Here is a 19,360-nt window from a genome sequence, read left to right on the forward strand (position 1 = left end):
CAGAAGCCACTGCAATGAGAAGCCCACGCACTGCAACGAAGAGTAGCCTCCACTTGCTGCAGCTAAAGAAAGCCCGCACACGGCAACGAAGACCTAACACAGCCAAAAAAAAAAAAAAAAAAAAAATCCAAGTCCTTAGAACTACTTTTTTCTACCTTGAATGGAAGACAGCAAATTATAAGTTATTATGTACTCACTTGGTATCAAGCACTGTGCTCGATGTTCTCACATACAATGGTTCCTGCGCTCCTTACAAAAACTGTAGGAGGTAGTAAATGTTATCTCTATTTTAGGGTTGAAGAAACTGAAGCTTAGTGAGATTACACAAGCATTTGAAACCAGGTCTGCCTCCAACGCCATGTGGTTTGCAAATTCTCTTTTTTTTAAAATGTATTTTCTTTAAAGATTTTTTTGATGTGGACCATTTTTAAAGTCTTTATTGAATTTGTTACAATACTGTTTCTGTTTTCTGTTTTGGTTCTTTGGCCCTGAGGCATGTGGGATCTTAGCTCCCCTACCAGGGATTGAACCCACACCCCCTGCTTTGGAAGGTGAAATCTTAACCACTGGACTGCCAGAGAAGTCCCTGCAGATTCTCTTTCCCTTTTTTTTTTTTTTTTTGGTGTAAATCTCTACATACTGAGCTTTGTTCTTTTTCTAGCTTTATTGAGCTATAATTCCCATATAACATTGTATAAATTTAAGGTGTAGTAAATTCTCTTTCTTGGAGTCATTTCATTAGTTTTTAGCATGTTTGCCTCGGACACTCAACTTACTCAATGTGCCTATTTCTAAATTCAGGTAAACAGTCTGAGGGGAAGAGAATTCCCTCCTCTGGTCTTCACACGTCCAAATCCTACCACCCTTCCAGGACCAATTATGACCTTGCCGCTTCCTTTTATCCTGAAAATAATCTCTCCTTCCTCTGAACTCCCATATCAATTTCTCTATTACTCTCTGTGGTACTTATCACCCTCCATCTTGTATTCTAATTATTTATGTATGTGCCTTATCACCCTTACCAGCCTGTACTGCCTTGGCCTTTTAAGAAAGATCAGAATAAGAAATTGCCCATACAAAGTCTACTTATGCACTTACTATGTAAGTATTATTGAGGCTATTATTCATTGCATTCACTCAATTTCCCCTGTATAATGCACCCACATGATAAATTTATCTCACGAACAGTACCAGGAAAAACTCTGTTTCTGATCATTTTTAATGGTATGTTTTCCCTTTGCCTTTACTGCCAGAAAGTTAACAGTTCTGAACCCAGCTAAAAGAATTAGACTGACTCTAATGTTTAAAATTTTTTTTTACCTAATATTCTTTTCCCTTTATTAATCTTAAGGTGCATTTTTAAGGTAAGCAATCACAAATTAATTATGGTAAAGAGGAGGAGTACAAAGTAAATTTCAACAAGCAAATATTGGGCTGGCCAAAAAGTTCGTTTGGGATTTTCCGTAACATTAACTGCATTCAGTTAATATTTGTGACATGAGTGAATGAAGATTTGAAAGTTATGTATAGGTTTCAATCAACCACATTCTACTATCCATCATTTCTGTAACTTTACAACTTTTCAGTGTCATTAAAAACATTTTTGATGAGCTGTTATACATCTTACTGAGTAGCCTTGGTCCTTTCTGCCATTCTAAGCAAGTTTTTCTTGTTTTTACTTCCCTTCAGTTTCTCCTGTGCAGTTATGGGAGTATAGTACTTACAGCACAGGGTCTAGATCTCATAGAGCAGGAATGAGATGGGTTCCAGTATATGAATCCACCATCATGGCCTTTTTGGGTTCTCCTGGGTACTTCTTCCACCAAGTAGGGCAAGCTGCATGTCATTACCTTCCTGGTCTGAACAGAAAGTTAAGTATTTTGGCTTTTCTTAGGATTATGCTCTGCTTAATGTCATGTTTTCCCCAGTGCCAAGTAACTCCCAGGTCATACAAGTCCAGAGAGTCTGGTTTCTCTGCCCTGGGCTGACCCCAGACCCACTCATGAGAAGTTCACCTCTGTTACTTCTCAGCTTGGTTGCTTCTGATCCAGTACTTCAGAAACTGGCGCCTCTTTCAACTTCTTTCATATCCAGGTTGACAATGTAGAATGAGCTTTGCTATTAATATATTAATGTATATTAATATACAGAGTATTCATTCATTAGACTATTACTCTACAGATCCACCAACTGGTCTGTAAGGCATCAAGTCACTATTTGAATGCCCTCAGTGGGGACAAGGGAATATGACAAAGATCATGTCTTTTAACATATGGCTTCTCTTCTGCCTCATATCACCTAGTATATACTCAAAATTCCTATGAGTGTGTTGGTTAGGTTAGCTTCCTACTGCACTCTACTCTGTAATTTTTTATTACACGACTAGATCTAAATTAATACTTAGACATAAATTTCCTCTTGCAACTTTTTTTTTTTGCATAAAGAAATTCACAGTGAGCTATTTCCTATAGGGTTTGAAATATTTACTTCCTACTAGAAGTTACACTGTCATTGTCAATATAAAAATGCCAAATCTAGGCCTATACTCCTTAGATATCAGGAATGAATGCTGAATTTTCAGTTATTACCACTGATGACATCTTTTCATCCATCCAGTCACTACATATGGTTGTTAAGCAACTACTCTGGGAACAACACCATGCTAAATGCTGGAGGTACAGACATGAACAACAACAAAAAAACAGGCTCCTGATCTCAGAAAACTTGTGAACTACTGTGGAAGACAAACACTATTAATAATAATGTGTATGCTACAGAATTACTTACAGTATTCAGAGGGATCAAGTTTAGTAGGAGTCAGGCAAGCTGACCCTGAGGAAGTGCAAGCTAAGCTGATATTAACAGCATCTATCCCAATCTAACTGTTTTAGAGATATGTTTGATTACTTTCTGAGTCCTTAAACAGAGTAAGGGCATGAACCCTTGTGGACAGGGATAATTTGTCGTGTCCACAGCTCCATTCTCAGAGTTAGCTTAGTGGCTGGCATAGGTAAAATACACTATAAATATGTATTTTTGAATGGAAATCAAATGAAACGTATCTAGAATATATAAATAGTACTTAAATTCAATATGAAAAAATAAACAAGCAAATAAGAAAATGGGCAAAAGACACTAACAGGCATAAAATACAAATGGCAAATAAACATGAAAACAGCTCAAACGCATTAGTAAACACAGCAATACATAAAAACCCAAGAGATATCATTTTACAACCTTGGATTGGTAAAAGGTCTGACAACACCAAGAATTGCTAAGGATGGAGGATCAATGGCTACTCATGAAGGATATACAGCGAGAGGGAGTAAATTAGCATCACCACTTTGGAAAAGAATTGGACATCATTTGGTAAAGTTGAGAATGTACATATGTCCTACAAACCCAGCAATTTTTCTTAGGTCTTCCCCTTGCACATATGTATCAGAAGAAAATACAAGAATATTCATAGCAGTATTGCTTATAATAGCAAATAACTGGGAATAACCCACTGAAAAGAAAATGGATAATAAATTTTGGAATGGTCACACAAGGACCATTGTTGTTAGATCTCTAACAACTGAAAAAATGAACCACAGCCATGTCAAACTAGTTCCATCGTGTGAAACTAAACCATATATTGCTTAGGGAAACATACATTTGTGATAACATTTTAAAGAAAAGCAAGAGGCCAATAAATGTAAATTCAGGACAGTGGTTATCTCTCTGGGATAAGGAGAAGAGATATGGTTGGAGAGGGGCACAGAAGAGCCTTCAAAGATGCTAGAAATATCTTTTTAGATATATATACCTTTTCTCATTCTTTTAACTACACATATATCTATTACTTTTAAAGTATAATATTTTATAATAAGTTTTAAGATGAATGATAAGTATTAGCTAGGCTGTGGAAAGGTAGGGGAAGAGAAGCATACTCCAAATAAGATATTAACATGTGTTAATTTAACGCCAGGAGATGAGAATATGAATTCTCTGAATGAAACATTGAGTAAGAGAAGCCGGGAGAGCTAAGTCATGGTCAGACTGTATAGGGCTTTATAAACCATATAAAAGAGTTTTGATTTTATCCTAAGATTCATGGCAATCAAAAGAAGAATTTTAAACTGGAGTGTGACACATCACATTTGCGTTTCATAAAGATCTCTGTTTTCATAAGGAAAGTATATTAGTAGAAAGCAAAAATTGAGGCTGAGACTGATGATGAAGATTTGGATTATAGCGGTGGTACCTTGAATAGAGAAAAGAGAAAGAATTTGAAGACTTGGGAGTTGACGGAAAAGTTACAGAGAGAAGAAGGCCAGGAACAGTTCCAAGGCTTTTGACTTGGGTAACTGGTGACATTCACTGAGACAGAGGGAGGACAATGGCAAAAGAGAGGATTTACAAGGGAATGCTGTATAGTTTAGGATAAGGTGGCTGAGATTAAACAATAACATAACAGATGCTCAGTAAATATTTGTAAAATGAAAAAGTGACTGAATATGAGACCTCCAAAAAAGCTGTCCAACTGGTAGTTGGAATCTACTATCATTCATTTTCTTCTCATTTACATAAATAATTTGTGTTTCTTTATGTTGTGTCTTGGCAGAAAATTCCTATGAGGATGTGAAAGCTGTATAAATATATAATTTTCAGTGTTAGAATGATAAGATCTAACAATGTAGCCTTATAGTATATATATCATGCTTTGTGCAAGCAGGCGTCAACTGAGAGCTATGACTGTTTCAGTCTCCACAACCCTGCCTACGATGTGAGGCAGAAAAATAATTTTCTCTTGGTCTTGATAGCAAGTAAGGTTAGGTATCAAAGATACCAGCTAAGTGTGGCTGAGAAATAAAGAGGGTGCCCTTTTGAACGCTAAGCAGGAGGTATAGATAATCTCAGAGGTGGAAAAGGACAGTGTCTTCCAAAATAAGCTATGGTAAGTCAGAAATCCATATTTTGTAAGCTGGACTTTCTCTTATACTTACTGCAGTTTCTGTGTTGATTTCCTTTTTGTTTCACTTAATAAGAAGGAAAAAGTCTTTAAAAAAAATGTCAGTCTTCATGATAGAGAAAGGGTTTAACTGAAAAATGAAACTTAAGAGTACTAGAAGAAATGTAGGTGATTTAAAAAATTTATAATCCTGGGGTAGGAAAGGGCTTTCTAGGCATGACACCAAAGGCAGAAGTCATAAAAGAAAAAATACTGATATGCCTTATTACAGTAAAAATTTAAACTTCTGTAGGGCAAAAAAGCAAAAAGCAGTAACAATCTACCCCAAATTTCAAAGGCAAAAAAATCGGCAACATCTATGAAGGGCTGTTAAAAATTAATAATCTCAATCTGAAAACCCCAAAATACAACTAGGCAATTCACAAACGTAAAAATAATAGCTAATATTTATTGAGCTTTTATGTGCCAATGTGGCTGACTAATCACTAAAATGGCCTCCACCCCTCTATGTATCTACGTCTTCCTATAATTTGAGTTTGCTGTTCCCTCCCATCAAAAGACATGGTCTACTTCCCCATTTCTTCAATCTGGGCTGGCCTTATGACTTGCTTTAGCCAGTCCAGTAAAATGTGGCAGAGCTGACGGCGTTCCAGTTCTAAGCCTAGGCCTCAGGAGGTCTTTATACAATCCCACGCTCATGGAACCCTGGCCTGCCATGACAGCAAACCACTTAGCCTCCTGCACGATGGGAGATAATGTGAAAGAGAGCCAAGTGGCTGCAGCTTTGGCCATCCTAGATCCCCAAACACATAAGAGAGCTCAGCCAAGATCAACAGAGCTTCCTACACAACCCATGGCTGCTTGGAGGTGCAGAATGAGCCCAGTCAAGACCAAAAAAATTGCCCAACAAACATGTAGATTTGTCAGCAAAAATAAATATTTATCATTGTATTCCAACAGAGATTTAGTTTGTAATATGGCGTTACTGTGGCAATAGTAATGGATTTAGCCAGGCAATGCTCTAAGTGCTCTATATTTATTATCTCTCAATCTTAAAAAGGTGATGTGAGTTAACAGAAAATATATACATACTGTTCTCTGCCCCTGGTTCCTGGCACAGCACTCCTAAAACCCTTGTAATTTCCTTAGAGATAAGAGCATCTTTTGTTCTAATATTTGGTCTCTGACCCTGGTTCCTGACACAGGGCTCCTGAAACCCTTGTAGTTTCCTGGGTGATAGGACTGTCTTTTGTTCTAATGAGGTGAGTCTGGGTGGGCTCCTGGATGAGGGCTGGTCACGAGAAAGACCAAGCCATGATTAAAAGCTTGGAATTTTCAGCCCTACCCCCCATTCTCTTGAGAAGGGAGAAGGACTGAAAATGGAGTTAATGATTGATCATGCCTACCTGATGAAGCTGCCATAAAATCCCTTCAGAGAGCTTCCAGTTCAGTGAACACATCCACACTGGGAGGGTGACACCCCCCCAACTCCAAGGGGACAGAAGCTCCTGCACTCAGGATCCTCCAAGGCCTTGCCCTATGTATCTCTTCATCTGGCTGCTCACCTGTATCCTTATAATATCTTTTAATAAACTGGTAAATGTAAGTAAGTGTTGGACTTCCCTGGTGGCACAGTGGTTGAGAATCTGCCTGCTAATGCAGGGGACATGGGTTCGAGCCCTGGTCCGGGAAGATCCCACATGCTGTGGAGCAACTAAACCCGTGTGCCACAACTACTGAGCCTGCGCTCTAGAGCCCGCAAGCCACAACTACTGAGCCCGTGCACCACAACTACTGAAGCCCGCATTCCACAACTACTGAAGCCTGCACGCCTAGAGCCCGTGCTCCACAACGAGGAGCCACCACAATGAGAAGCACATGCACTGCAACGAAGAGTAGCCCCCGCTCGCCGCAACCAGAGAAAGCCCGCGCACGGCAACGAAGACCCAACGCAGCCAGATTTTAATTAATTAATTAATTTTAAAAAATGTTTTAAATGTAAGTAAGTGTTTCCCTGAGCTCTGTGAACTGCTCTAGCAAATTAATCAAACCCAAGGAGAAGGCTGCAGGAACCTCAGATTTACAGTCAATGGACTGTAAACCTCAGGTGACAACAGGGACTTACAACTGGCATCTGAGTTGGGTGGGGGCAGTCTTGTGGGACTGAGTCCTCAAGCTGTGGGATCTGATGCTATCTCCAGGTAGAAAGTGGCAGATTTGAGTTAAATTACTGGACACCCAGTTGGTGTTGCAGAGAATTGCTTGTTGTGGTGAAACACCTCCAACACATTTGGTGATCAGAAGTGTCAGAAGTGAAGTGCTGTGTGTGAGTAGTAAAGGAGACTCACAGCGGAAGGGAGAACTAGGTTTTCTAGTACAGGTGAGTATAATTTTCCCCTCTCTTCTCTCATCTCCCAGTCTATTTGAGGCACAGGATCACCTTCTCAGGGAGCCCTTTCCTGTCAAATCTATAATATCTTTCCCACCAATACATACTGGGTAACCCCCTTTGCTGCTTTACTTTTGCTCTTAGCACATTTCCCCATTTAACATACTCTATTTTTTCTTAGCTGTCTCTTCTCCGAAGGTATGGACACAGGGATTTTTGGCTGCTTTATTCACCGCTGTATCCCTAGACTAGAATACAGTTTAGCACATAATAGATGCTCAATAAATATGTGGTGAGTGAAGAAATTGGCCAATCAATTCCCAATTTATGGATGAGGAAACAGACACACAGAAGTTAAGTAACTTTGCCTGAGATCACAGTGCTAGTCAGTGGCAGAGCCAGAATACAAATTTAGGCAAACTGGCTCCAGATTACTATAGCCTGTCTAGACTAGTCTAGACTACTGGGCTACACACCTTCCTAATGCAGAGCTTGGCATATACATATGTACCCAGTAAACATCAATTTCCTTGGTTCTTCAGATTTTAATCTAGGTGCCTCATGGAAGTTCTGTGCTTTGTGTTAATGAAAGAGGTGACAAAACAACAACAACAATACTGAAAATAAATCCTCCTTTACAACTTTTAAAAATCCATTTTTATAAACAATCTCAGTCTAGCTTTTGATAACTGTACTTAAAACCTTTTCTTTATCAGTTGATATTTCTTTTTCTAGCACCATTGCTCTAAAAATTGGGGGCATATATCTACTGGATTTGGGGGGAGAATTTCAATTTTATTTAATTACAGTCAGATATATAAATATTGCTAAATTTATGAATGACTATAATTTAATTTGTCTAAGACTTCCCATATGAATAAGTTCTCACATCAGACAACTTTTATTATAAGAGAAGTTTCCACTTATCAAATTGGTAAGGATAAAAAATATTAAAATGCTCAGTGTTGGTAAAGGTGTAGGAAACTAACATCGCATATTCTGCTGGTACAAGCGTAATTTGGTAGAAACATTTTGGAGGAGAATATGTAGTACGTACCAAAAGCCTGAAAGATACACATACCGTTTGATGTACAAATTCCATTGCTAAGGACTCATACTATGGAAATAATTAAGGACTTAGGAAAAAACTTGATAGCTAGAATGTTTATCTAAGCACTGTTACTCATAGCATGAAGTTAGAAATAGTTGATATATCCAAAAGTAGGGATTAATTGGATTCTCATACATCCCCAAATGGACTACATTATAGGTATTTACATTATGGAATGATGTTTGTATTACATAAAAACTATAATAGAATAAGTATTATATAATCTCATATTTGTTAAAAAATATGTCTCTACACGGGAAAGATTTTGGAAGCTATTAATAATTGGTTCTTCTGGATGGGTGGATTGTGTATATTTTCTTTTGCTTATCAATATTTTCTAAGTTTTCTACAAGGAACATGTATTGCTCTCATAATTTCACAAACCAAGTTGCTTTTTTTAATTGGAAGGGTAAACTAGGGCTATTATAGCTATAATTTGGACTAAGTACTGTTAAATCACTTCTCTCATTTTTTTTTTTGCGATACGCGGGCCTCTCCCGTTGCGGAGCACAAGCTCCGGACGCGCAGGCCCATTGGCCATGGCTCACGGGCCCGGCCGCTCCGTGGCATGTGGGATCTTCCCAGACCGGGTCACGAACCCGTGTCCCCTGCATCGGCAGGCAGACTCTCAACCACTGCGCCACCAAGGAAGCCCACTTCTCTCAGTTTTTTGACCATGCCATCCATCTCTTACTCCATAATGTACATCAGATTTTGCTCGGCTCACATGCTCTGCAATCTAGTCTCTAGGAGGGGAAATTCTTCTGGTTTAATTGTTATGGCAATAAGAGTTGAAAGAAATCTTCTTTGTCATTTAATCTAGTCATTTTCATTTTACAAAATAAGGAATTCGGGGGCTTCCCTGATGGCGCAGTGGTTGAGAGTCCGCCTGCCGATGCAGGGGACACGGTTTCGTGCCCTGGTCTGGGAAGATCCCACATGCCGCGGAGCGGCCGGGCCCGTGAGCCATGGCCACTGAGCCTGCGCATCCGGAGCCTGTGCTCCGCAGTGGGAGAGGCCACAACAGTGAGAGGCCCGCGTACCGCAAAAAAAAAAAAAAAAAAGGAATTCAGGAGAAATCCGAGAAATTGGGTGATTTAATTAAGGTCACAAGGTTAGTTGAACAGCAACTACAATTCAGTCTTCAGATCCCCAGTCTACTTATTCCCAAGAAATTGGCTAAATACCCTCATCAATGATCCTGGCTGCAAAGCTGGCTTTGGGAAACGAGTATATAGCAACTATAACAACAGGAAAACCCAAGAGAAATCATAAGGCAGTTGAGTAAAAACCTAGTTACTCATATAACACTAAAATGACTTCCCAAGTGTCAAAGGAAACAGGAAAACAATCAGGAGTACATAGAGGGCCTTCCATGGGTCAGTCAAGTACTGACTCTTTTAGGAAGATACAGACGACGAAACAGAGATTCTGCGATTAAGTCACTCACAAGAACCATGGGTGGATGACTACTACTACTGTAGAGTATGTTGATTAACTGCAATATATGCCCTTAAGTAACAAAATAGTTAATATATTTATGGTAGATTGCTAGCTTCTGAAAAAGTAATAATTGTACGGCTTTTTACATTTATTTTCTTCCATGCATAAACAAAGAATATGCATAACACATACTGGTGGTTCTCAAAATGTGGTCTGCAATCCTATGGGGAGTGGTTCTTGAGACCATTTCAAGGAGTATGTGAGGTTGAAAGTATTTCATAAAAATACTAAGACATTTATTTACCTTTTTCACTTGGTTGACGTCTGCACTGATGGTGAAAAGCAATGGTAGATAAAATTGTTGGCACCTTAGAACAAATCCAGGCAATGGCACCAAACTGTCCTAGTAGCCATTATATTCTTCACTGTCACTACCTCATGCTAAAAACAATGTAAATTTCACTTTAGAATGTCCTTGATGAGATAGTAAAAATTATTAATTTTATTAAATCTCAACCATTAAATATATGTGTGGCAAAGTAGGCATAAAGTGCACCGGCTGAATACCTGAGTACAATGGTTGTCCAGAGGATTTGGTTGTGCAAATTAAAGCACTTGTGCAATTGACTGAATTGTGAACTGAAATAGCTGCTTTTCTCATGGAACACCATTTATACTTGAGAAAATGACTGACAGACAAACTATGGTTACTCAGACTTAAGTGTTTCACAGAAATCCTCTCAAAAATGTAACATAGTAAGGCTGTCACTTCAAGGAAAACAACTGATAGTATTTGTTATCGATGATAAAATTTCAGCTTTCAAATGAAAATTAGAATTTTGAAAAATTGTATCTGCCACCATGAGCTTGCCAGCTTTCTAGTATTTGAAGACTTTTATGATGGGATGATGATATTAAGGAATATGATTATTTGATAATGTAAAATATGTCAACATTAGGAAGCTATGTATAACACAGTGAGCCACTATTTGCCAAATGAATAGTATTTGATATTACAAAATCATGCATAGGTAAGAGACTCATTCCAAGTGTAAGACAGACCTACGGATTTTAACGTAACAGTAAGAAAAAGTACATTGATAGTTTCATATTTCACATTGCAACCATTCTTAAAAAAACTACCCCATGGGCCTCCCTGGTGGCGCAGTGGTTGAGAGTCCGCCTGCCGATGCAGGGGATACGGGTTCGCGCCCCGGTCTGGGAGGATCCCATATGCCGCGGAGCGGCTGGGCCCGTGAGCCATGGCCGCTGGGCCTGCGCATCCGGAGCCTGTGCTCCGCAACGGGAGAGGCCACAACAGTGAGAGGCCCGCATACCGCAAAAAAAAAAAAAAAAAAACAAACAAACAAAAAAACTACCCCTTGTCAAACTTTGATGTGATATCAAAGAATACCCATGATTATCTAAAAAGTCTATTAAAATTAAAATACTTTTCTTTTTCCAACTACATATGACAGGTGGGATTTTCTTCATCTTCTTAAACCAAAATAAACCAGTGCAACAGAATAAACACGTTAGCAGATGTAAGAATCCAGCTACCTTCTATTAAGTCACACATTTGTTTTGCAAAAACGCAAAACAATGCCACTCCTAGGATGGTTCTTATTTAAAAATAAATAAAACAAGTGTTGATGAAGATGTGGAAAAACTGGAACTCTTGTACTTTGCCAATAGAGAGTAAAAATGGTACAGCTGCTGTGGAAAACAGTAAGGTGGTTCCTCAAAAATTAAACAAAGAATTATCATGTGATCCAGTAATCCCCCTTCTAGGTACCTATCCCAGAGAACTGAAATTAGAGACTTAAACAGAAATGTGCATGCCAATGATCACAGCAGCATTACTCAAAGTAGCCAAAAGGTGGAAACAACCCAAAGTCCATGGATGAATGAGTGGACAAATAAAATGTGGTATATCCATACAACAGAATACTACTCAGCCTTAAAAAAGAAGGAAATTCTGACACATGCTACAACACAGATGAAGCTTAAAGACATTATGCTAAGTGAAATAAGCCAGTCGCAGAAGAACAGATATTGTAAGATTCCCCTAGTATGAAGTACCTAAAATAGTCGAATTCAAAGAGACAGAAAGAATAGTGGTTACCAGGTACTGGAAGAGGGGATAATGAGGAGTTTCAGTTTGGGATGATGAAAAAGTTCTGGAGATGGATAGTGGTAATGATTATGTAACAATGTGAATGTACTTAATGCCACTGAATTGTGCACTTAAAAATGATTAAAATGGTAAATTTTATATTTTACCACAATTAAAAATAAAAACCCAAAGGAAAAAAATCCACAATAGCACTCTTCTCACTGATTTTTTTGGAGATGTTTTGGAAAATAGTTATTTTTTGTTAAAAATTTTATGCATGTAATGAATTTATTACTGTTTTAAAAATAAACTAATAAATACTTAAAAAATCTCCCTGGTTTCATTTCTAATTTGGTAAATATGTAAAGATATAACCCACATAAACAGAAGTTTTTAGGTCCTCAGTAATTTTTGAGTGGTAAAGAGGTCCTGAGACCAAAAAGTTTGAGAACTACTGTCATATATGAAATTTATTCTCTCTTCTCACACCTGCGTTATAGGAAGATATATATTTCTTCATTTGTTGGTATAGCTTCATTTGAGAGCTATACCACTTGCAGCCTGCAGACTAAAAGAACAGCCTGAAATATAGTCAAAACCATCACATTAACTCTTTATGATCATTACTGTCCCCAGATGCGCCAGAACTATAAGGACTGAGTAGCCTAAAGCTCCACACAGATGAGTGGCAACGTACAACAGAAAACTGTTAAAAAGCTTACAGGCTGATTGCTAGGTTCTAAAGTGGTTTTATAAGGATCTAGCAAGAAACACATATTTCCCTTTTTCTGTTGGTTCTTCATTCAGATTTTCAGCTCAAAGCTAGATTTGGGGATGCGGGTGGTAGTGGCATTGTTTCTGAAAACCATTCCATCCAGCGCATCCGTGCAAAGAATTTAATTCTCTCACCATCTTGCTACTGGTCTATGGCACAGGGGTGTGGCGAGGGCGCTAAGGAAGCAGTCCAAAACAGCAGCTGGGGTTGCACCAAACCGTGTCCAAGCAATAATTTCCTCCATTTGGGGCCAAGTCAATTAGCCCCGGCCAGAGGCCGAATTTTTTATGGGAAGTAAATAAAAAGGAAATTAGAAAGCATGGACGGAAATAAGCAGCAAAATCATAGCGGCTGCATCTTGTGCGAGTGTTAAATAATGTGTATGCTAACGATGTGCATGAGGGGTAAATGAGAATTGTTATTCGAGTCTACAGCTGCTGGCACTGTTAACGACAGGTCTGCAGTTCTGGATGGGGACGAAAGTCAAATGATTTTCTTATCCCGACCATCTTTCTGCATTCGTTTTGGCCTGGGCCTGGGACCAGTCTCACTGCTTGCAGCTGAGGCAGTCCCAAACAAAGGGGAATGGACGCCCTCTCAAGGGAGAGGATGAAGAAAAGGTGGCCCCAAGTTCCCGCGCCAGGTGTCCCTCGGGGTAGACCATGCGGACTGTGGGGAGGGAGGGTTCCAGGAACGTCGGAGAGGTGCTGTCTGGAAAGGCTGGGCGGACGCGCCTGGCAGTGACAGGGCAGAAGACCCCGCTCTGCCCAAGGTCAAGGTTAACCCGCGCACGGGAGGTACCTGTGGAGGCTTCGCACAGCCGAAAAGCACTGGGCTATCATGGGAGCGCCGAAAGGCGACGGCGGCTGAGGGCGCGCTGTCCTCCGGTTTGGGGGTGAGGGATTCGGGACGCCGGGAAGCCGCGCGGCGGCCTAGCAGAAGAGACAAGAGCGGCGGCGGCGGCGAGCTCCGCCCGAATCCTCCCACGTGCAGCAGCCCCAAGCCGGCGCCCACTTCAGCCCCGCCCCGGTCTGCGCCCTGCCCCGCCCCGCCCCGCGCCCGCTCCGCGTCCCGCCCTGTGCGTCTTGTACCGCCCCGGGGGCGGTTCTGGCGAGGCTCCTCAGCCGGGTTGAAGCGCACAGCTGGGTGGGCTGAGGGGCGGCGGTGGTTTGGGAGCCGTGGAAGTTCGGGCCACCGGTCGCAGTGCTGCGCTTCGAAGCCAGGCTCAAGCCCGGAGAATCAGGGGGCGGCGGACCGACTTACCGACGCCCTCGGGCCCGCTGCCACCGTCTCGCGTCCTCTTCCCTGGTAAGGGGCTTCTGTATGGGAGGGGTCCGTCTCCCGCCGCCCCAGACCGGGCCTGCACCGCGCACCCGCAGCAAACCCCGTCAGGGCCAAGGCGAGGCCTGGGTACCGAAGGGAGGGAGATGGAGGTCAATATGCTCTGTGGAGAGGAAGGGGGAGAAGCCCGGAGGAGGTTGCCCTTCTCCATTTCCCCTCGCACCTCCGCTCCCCTCCCCACCCCCATTCTTTTTTCACCCTTCTGCCCTGGGGCCTTATTTAGTACTTGCAACCCTGTGGCCTATTGGCTGGGCTTGCTTTTAAAATAAGCACACAAATAATGAACGTCCTAGTGGTGGGTACCACACCCTGGCTTTGAATTAGGGAACCTGGGGAGCAGATGGATGATTGGATTTAGTGGAAATAAGCCATTAATGCATGATGGCCCTGCGCCACTGTTTGGATGCGATAGTATTCCATGTGAATGAACATGACCCAGAGCTTCCAGTTTGTCCACGAGAGCACAGCTACTGCAGAGAGCATTGGTCGGTTTGTAGTATCCATCGACTTAGGCAATGATTTTCTGACATGTCTTGATTAAATAGAAATGCCATTTTTTTATTAAAAATGACACTCAATGGCTGAACAACCTTTCCCTAATATATTTCATCACATAACTGTCTCCACCTACAAAAGTAGGTGGAGTGTAAATTGTGCATACATTTGAAAAAAATCTCATGAAACAGAGGAAAATACTCAGCGTGGATCAGCTTCTGAGTCAGCAGTATGAAATCTCCCTCAACTTAGTACTAAAGCCTCTGCATCTATACCCCTGTCCTTTTCTGGATCTGTACCATATAAACTGCTAAGATACAGTGAACTTATTCAGTGAGATCCTAAGCTATGTTGTACATGTTTTGAGAAAGATTTTACTTTTGCAAGTTTTAACATAACCTAATATTACTGGGTGTAAATGAAAATGTCATACATTAGCATATCTATACTTTGTGCTCTCTTGACTCTTTAAAAAGAAAGGAGTGAAGATAATACAGGCTTTTTACTTTTAATGTAATTTATGACCCTTGTGATTTATAATCTTCACTGATTCTTTAAAATTACTTATTTCAGTGTTTTCCTTTTTCTTATCAAGGAAAAGTGTTTAAACTTTAAAAATGTCATCCATCAAGCACCTAGTTTATGCAGTTATTCGTTTCTTACGGGAACAAAGTCAGATGGATGCTTATACTTCAGATGAGCAAGAAAGTTTGGAAGGTAGGTACCTGTTCTCTATGTTCATTTGTGTTATAATTATAAATAAAGACTAAAGTAGCTATAAGCGTGACTTTATGATCTGTTGTATCAAAATCAGAACATTTTGTAGATTTTTCAAGGAGAGAGACCTTACAATAAGGTTATGATGTTTTCATTCTCTGAGGCTTGTTTTGTTTTTTACAATTAACAACAAGAGGACTATTGTTTTTTATTTATTTTTAAAATTATTTTATCTTATTTTATTTATTTTTGGCTGCATCGGGTCTTGGTTGCTGCACGTGGGCTTTTGGCGAGTGGGGGCTACTCTTCGTTGCTGTGTGCGGGCTTCTCATTGCGGTGGCTTCTCTTGTTGTCGAGCACGGGCACTAGGGCACGCAGGCTTCAGTAGTTGTGGCTTGTGGGCTCAGTAATTGTGGCTTGCGGGCTCCAGAGCATAGGCTCAGCAGTTGTGGCGCACGGGCTTAGTTGCCCCATCATATGTAGGGATCTTCCCGGACCAGGGTTCGAACCTGTTTCCCCTGCATTGGCAGGTGGATTCTTAACCACTGCGCCACCAGGGACGCCCAACTATTGTTTATTTATTGAACAACTATTATGTGTCAGAACTATGCTATTCATATTGTAGGGAAATTTTTCTCCACAGTAACTGTTAAGTTAGTTATTATCCACATTCAACAGATAAGTAAATGAAAGCAGATAAAGTAATATAACACAGCTAATATGTGACAAAGCTGAGATTTAAATCCTGGTTCTTACTTTGAAGATCTTGTTGTCTCTTCCTAATAGGAAAGCATCCAGTTTAGAGTCAATATATAAAAACACCTTAGTCATCATAAAAGCGCTATGCAAGTCTAATAATTATATCACTATTAAGCTCTGATAACTTCCTCTTGGGGGACTTGAAATAAGAGGATTTCACCCTTGTCTATGTTAGCTTTAAATATTAGATTCAGTAATCTGTAAAGTTGAGCAGAACTTGGATGATGGCATCGCATGTTTCCTTGACACCATCTTTTCTGCTTCATGTTTATGCATTAGAAAATTTAAATTCAGTATAGCCATAACAAGATAGAATTCTGTAGCTGGGCTTGTGGAGGTTCAATGAGCCCAGCTTCCTTGTGGCCTAAAGATTTAATTATTGCAATGAGACAGTACATTTGAGAGAATTTAATAAAAGTACAATTTGCATTGCCCATCTCGAGCTGTTTCTCGTCTAAAGGGGACACATCTATTAATTTCAACAAGTACTTCCCTTGTGAATATGCTTTTAGGAAGTTGGGATGAAAATTGGGCATTTGCTCTAAATCTGCTTGCAATCTGGTGAGATTATCTTTCCAGGTGGCAGTGAGAGGAGCTGGTGACACACAGTTGGAGATTACAATCAGTCCATTAGGGTCTTTTTGTCCTCCTCAATTGTTAGACTATGTGAAGATAAAGGCGACTGGTTATCTAAGGAAAATGTTGTTTATGGTGCTCTGTAGCAAACAGATAAATGGAATCATTGAATAAAAGATGTTTTTTTTCTCATCAGGGGCAGTATAATACTTTTAAGGGCCAGAAAGAAAATTGAGAGTTTTTTAAAAACCAAGATGTTGTGTCCTATTTTTAGTATGGTATTTGGCCAAAACTATGTGCCTTCAGCTGTGTGTTATATATGGCAGTCAGAAGTGGTGCCAATTGTTTTTGATCAACCCCTATTTTTGACTCTGTGAGTCTAATTTAATTGAACATGAAATCATGTGGAAATGTCTGCCCACCTTCTAGACATTTAAAAAAGCCCTAGGAGGACTTCCCTGGTGGTGCAGTGGTTAAGAATCTGCCTGCCAGTGCAGGGGACACAGGTTCGAGCCCTGGTCCAGGAAGATCCCAGATGCCGAGGAGCAGCTAAGCCTGTGTGCCACAACTACTGAGCCTGCGCTCTAGAGCCTGCGCACCACAACTACTGAGCCCATGTGCCACAACTACTGAAGCCCGCATGCCCTAGTGCCCATACTCCGCAACAAGAGAAGCTACCGCAATGAGAAGCCTGTGCACCGCAAGGAAGACTAGTCCCCGCTCGTTGCAACTAGAGAAAGCCTGCATGCAGCAATGAGGATCCAACACAGCCAAAAGTAAATAAATAAATAAATAATAAATAAAATAAAAAAGCCCTAGGAGAGGAGCCTAAGTTCTCATACCAGCTTTACCACTATAGTGAAGCTGGTGTATTATCAGCTTTGAGCCTTGTCATCAGGTTATGTCACTCACTCCTAATTATTGTCATCTGCTGACATCTGCTTCATGTTTTGACTATCGTGGCTCCTGCACACTGTCTCTCTGGCAGTACTCCTGTCTTAATTCTTGGCCATTGTAATACATTCATACATGGTTCTTCCAGTTCTCTCCCACTTGGTTCCTTGACCTTCTGTACTCCAGTGACCTCAACCACTTTCACTTGCTTGGTCATACCCTAGACCAGTGGTTCTCAATTTGGGGCAATTTTGTATTATCTGGAGGTATTTTGGTTGTTACGACTGGGGGGCTGGTATTATTGACATCTAGTTGGTAGAGGCTGTGGATGCTGCTAAAGATACTACAAATGCTCAGGACAGTCCTGAACAGTAAAGAATTGTCTAGTCCAAAATGTCAGTAGTTGCTGAGGTTGAGAAACTCTTCCCTAGACCTTGTTATTGTTATCCTCCCTAATCTCTATCTTAAACATTTCACTTCTGCTGCCTGTCTTTCCAGCTCACTCCCTATAGAATCCCTACCCCAACAATTCTTTGACCTACCAATACCTCCAAGCTATTGATCCCTTACCTTTTCACACCTCTCTTCTTGCCCAGCTTAAATTCCATTGTTGATTATTATAATCATGCTGGTGTATATGACTCCCTTTCTTGTAAAACCCAACCTTGTTTGAATCCAGCTCTCCACCTACTCCATGCCCATATCCATGTGACTTTGTATAGATGGAATGAAACACCCAGCTTTACTGACTAGTCCCACTTTGAGTTCATGATCATGAGCCTCAAGTGGACCTTTAATGCTGCCCTCTGTTCCAAGTTCATTCATATTTTTGCTCTCTAGATGAGCACTTTAACACTTTCTCATGCCTTCTCAAAACCCCAAACCTCCTCCCCCGTACTCACTTTTTGTTGATGACCTTGGTTCTTACTCCATCAAGAAAATTGAAGTAATAAGAAAACAATTCCACAGACTCTCTCTGCCCCATCTACCCACCTACCAGCATCTATACTCACATACTCTGCCTGTCTGCCTAACTATTACCATATACTATGGATTAAATATTTGTGTCCTCCCAAAATTCGTATGTTGAAACCTAATGCCCAGTGTGATGGTATTCAGAGGTGGGGTCCTCATGACTTGGATTAGTGCCCTTATGAAGGAGACCCCAGAGAGCTCCCTCACTCCTTCTACCATGTGAGGACACAGCAAGAAGGTGCTGTCTGTGAACCAGAAAGCAGGTCCTCACCAAATGTTGAGTCTGCTGGCACCTTGATCTTGCACTTCCCAGTCTCCAGAACTATCAGCCACCCAGTCGATGGTATTCTGTCATAGAAGCCCAGGCTAAGATACCATAGATGAACTATCCATTGTCCTTTCTAACTGAAACCCCTCTACTCGCAGACTGGATTCCATCCTGTCTCACCTACTCCAGGCTCTCACTCTAGTTATTTTACCCTCCTTGTCTTACATGAGCAAATTTTCAATCTCTTCTAGATCATTTCCATCAGAATATAAACTTTCTCCCTTCTTAAAAATTCAAAAACAACAATTAATTACTCTTGCCATACTACTACTTACCCCTCCCCCCACTGAAATATTGCCTGCTTTTTTTGTCTCTCTTTTGCTGGAAAGCTCTTTGAAAGAATTGTCTATACTTGCTTTCTGCAATTCCTCTCCTTGTCCTTCCTTCCTTCCTTCCTTCCTAATATTTATTTATTTATTTATTTTTGGCTGCGTCGTGTCTTAGTTGCAGCATGCGGGATCTTTTGTTGCAGCGTGTGGGCTCTTCG

At 40.7% G+C, this 19,360-nt stretch overlaps 2 protein-coding genes across 6 annotated transcripts in view; one reads left to right on the forward strand and one right to left on the reverse strand.

Moving 5' to 3' along the window:
* Window positions 1-13,784, reverse strand: part of NLN (neurolysin) — a 92,520-nt gene extending 78,736 nt beyond the window's left edge. For both annotated transcript variants that reach the window (XM_082623515.1, XM_082623516.1), the window contains exon 1: window positions 13,590-13,784. In XM_082623515.1, the coding sequence (XP_082479641.1) occupies window positions 13,590-13,630 (41 nt within the window). In that variant the 5' untranslated portion in view covers window positions 13,631-13,784. The remainder of the gene's footprint in view (window positions 1-13,589) is intronic.
* Window positions 13,785-13,840: 56 nt separating this feature from the next.
* Window positions 13,841-19,360, forward strand: part of SGTB (small glutamine rich tetratricopeptide repeat co-chaperone beta) — a 49,991-nt gene continuing 44,471 nt past the window's right edge. Inside the window, exons 1-2 of one of the 4 annotated variants that reach the window (XM_082623526.1) lie at window positions 13,841-14,096; window positions 15,220-15,341. In XM_082623526.1, coding sequence (XP_082479652.1) covers window positions 15,242-15,341 — 100 coding nt within the window. In that variant the 5' untranslated portion in view covers window positions 13,841-14,096; window positions 15,220-15,241. The remainder of the gene's footprint in view (window positions 14,097-15,219; window positions 15,342-19,360) is intronic. The other 3 variants (XM_082623527.1, XM_082623528.1, XM_082623529.1) reach the window with 3 other exon arrangements.

Source organism: Mesoplodon mirus (genome assembly GCF_964341445.2).
Source record: "Mesoplodon mirus genome assembly, chromosome: 5".
Lineage (NCBI taxonomy): Eukaryota > Metazoa > Chordata > Mammalia > Artiodactyla > Ziphiidae > Mesoplodon > Mesoplodon mirus.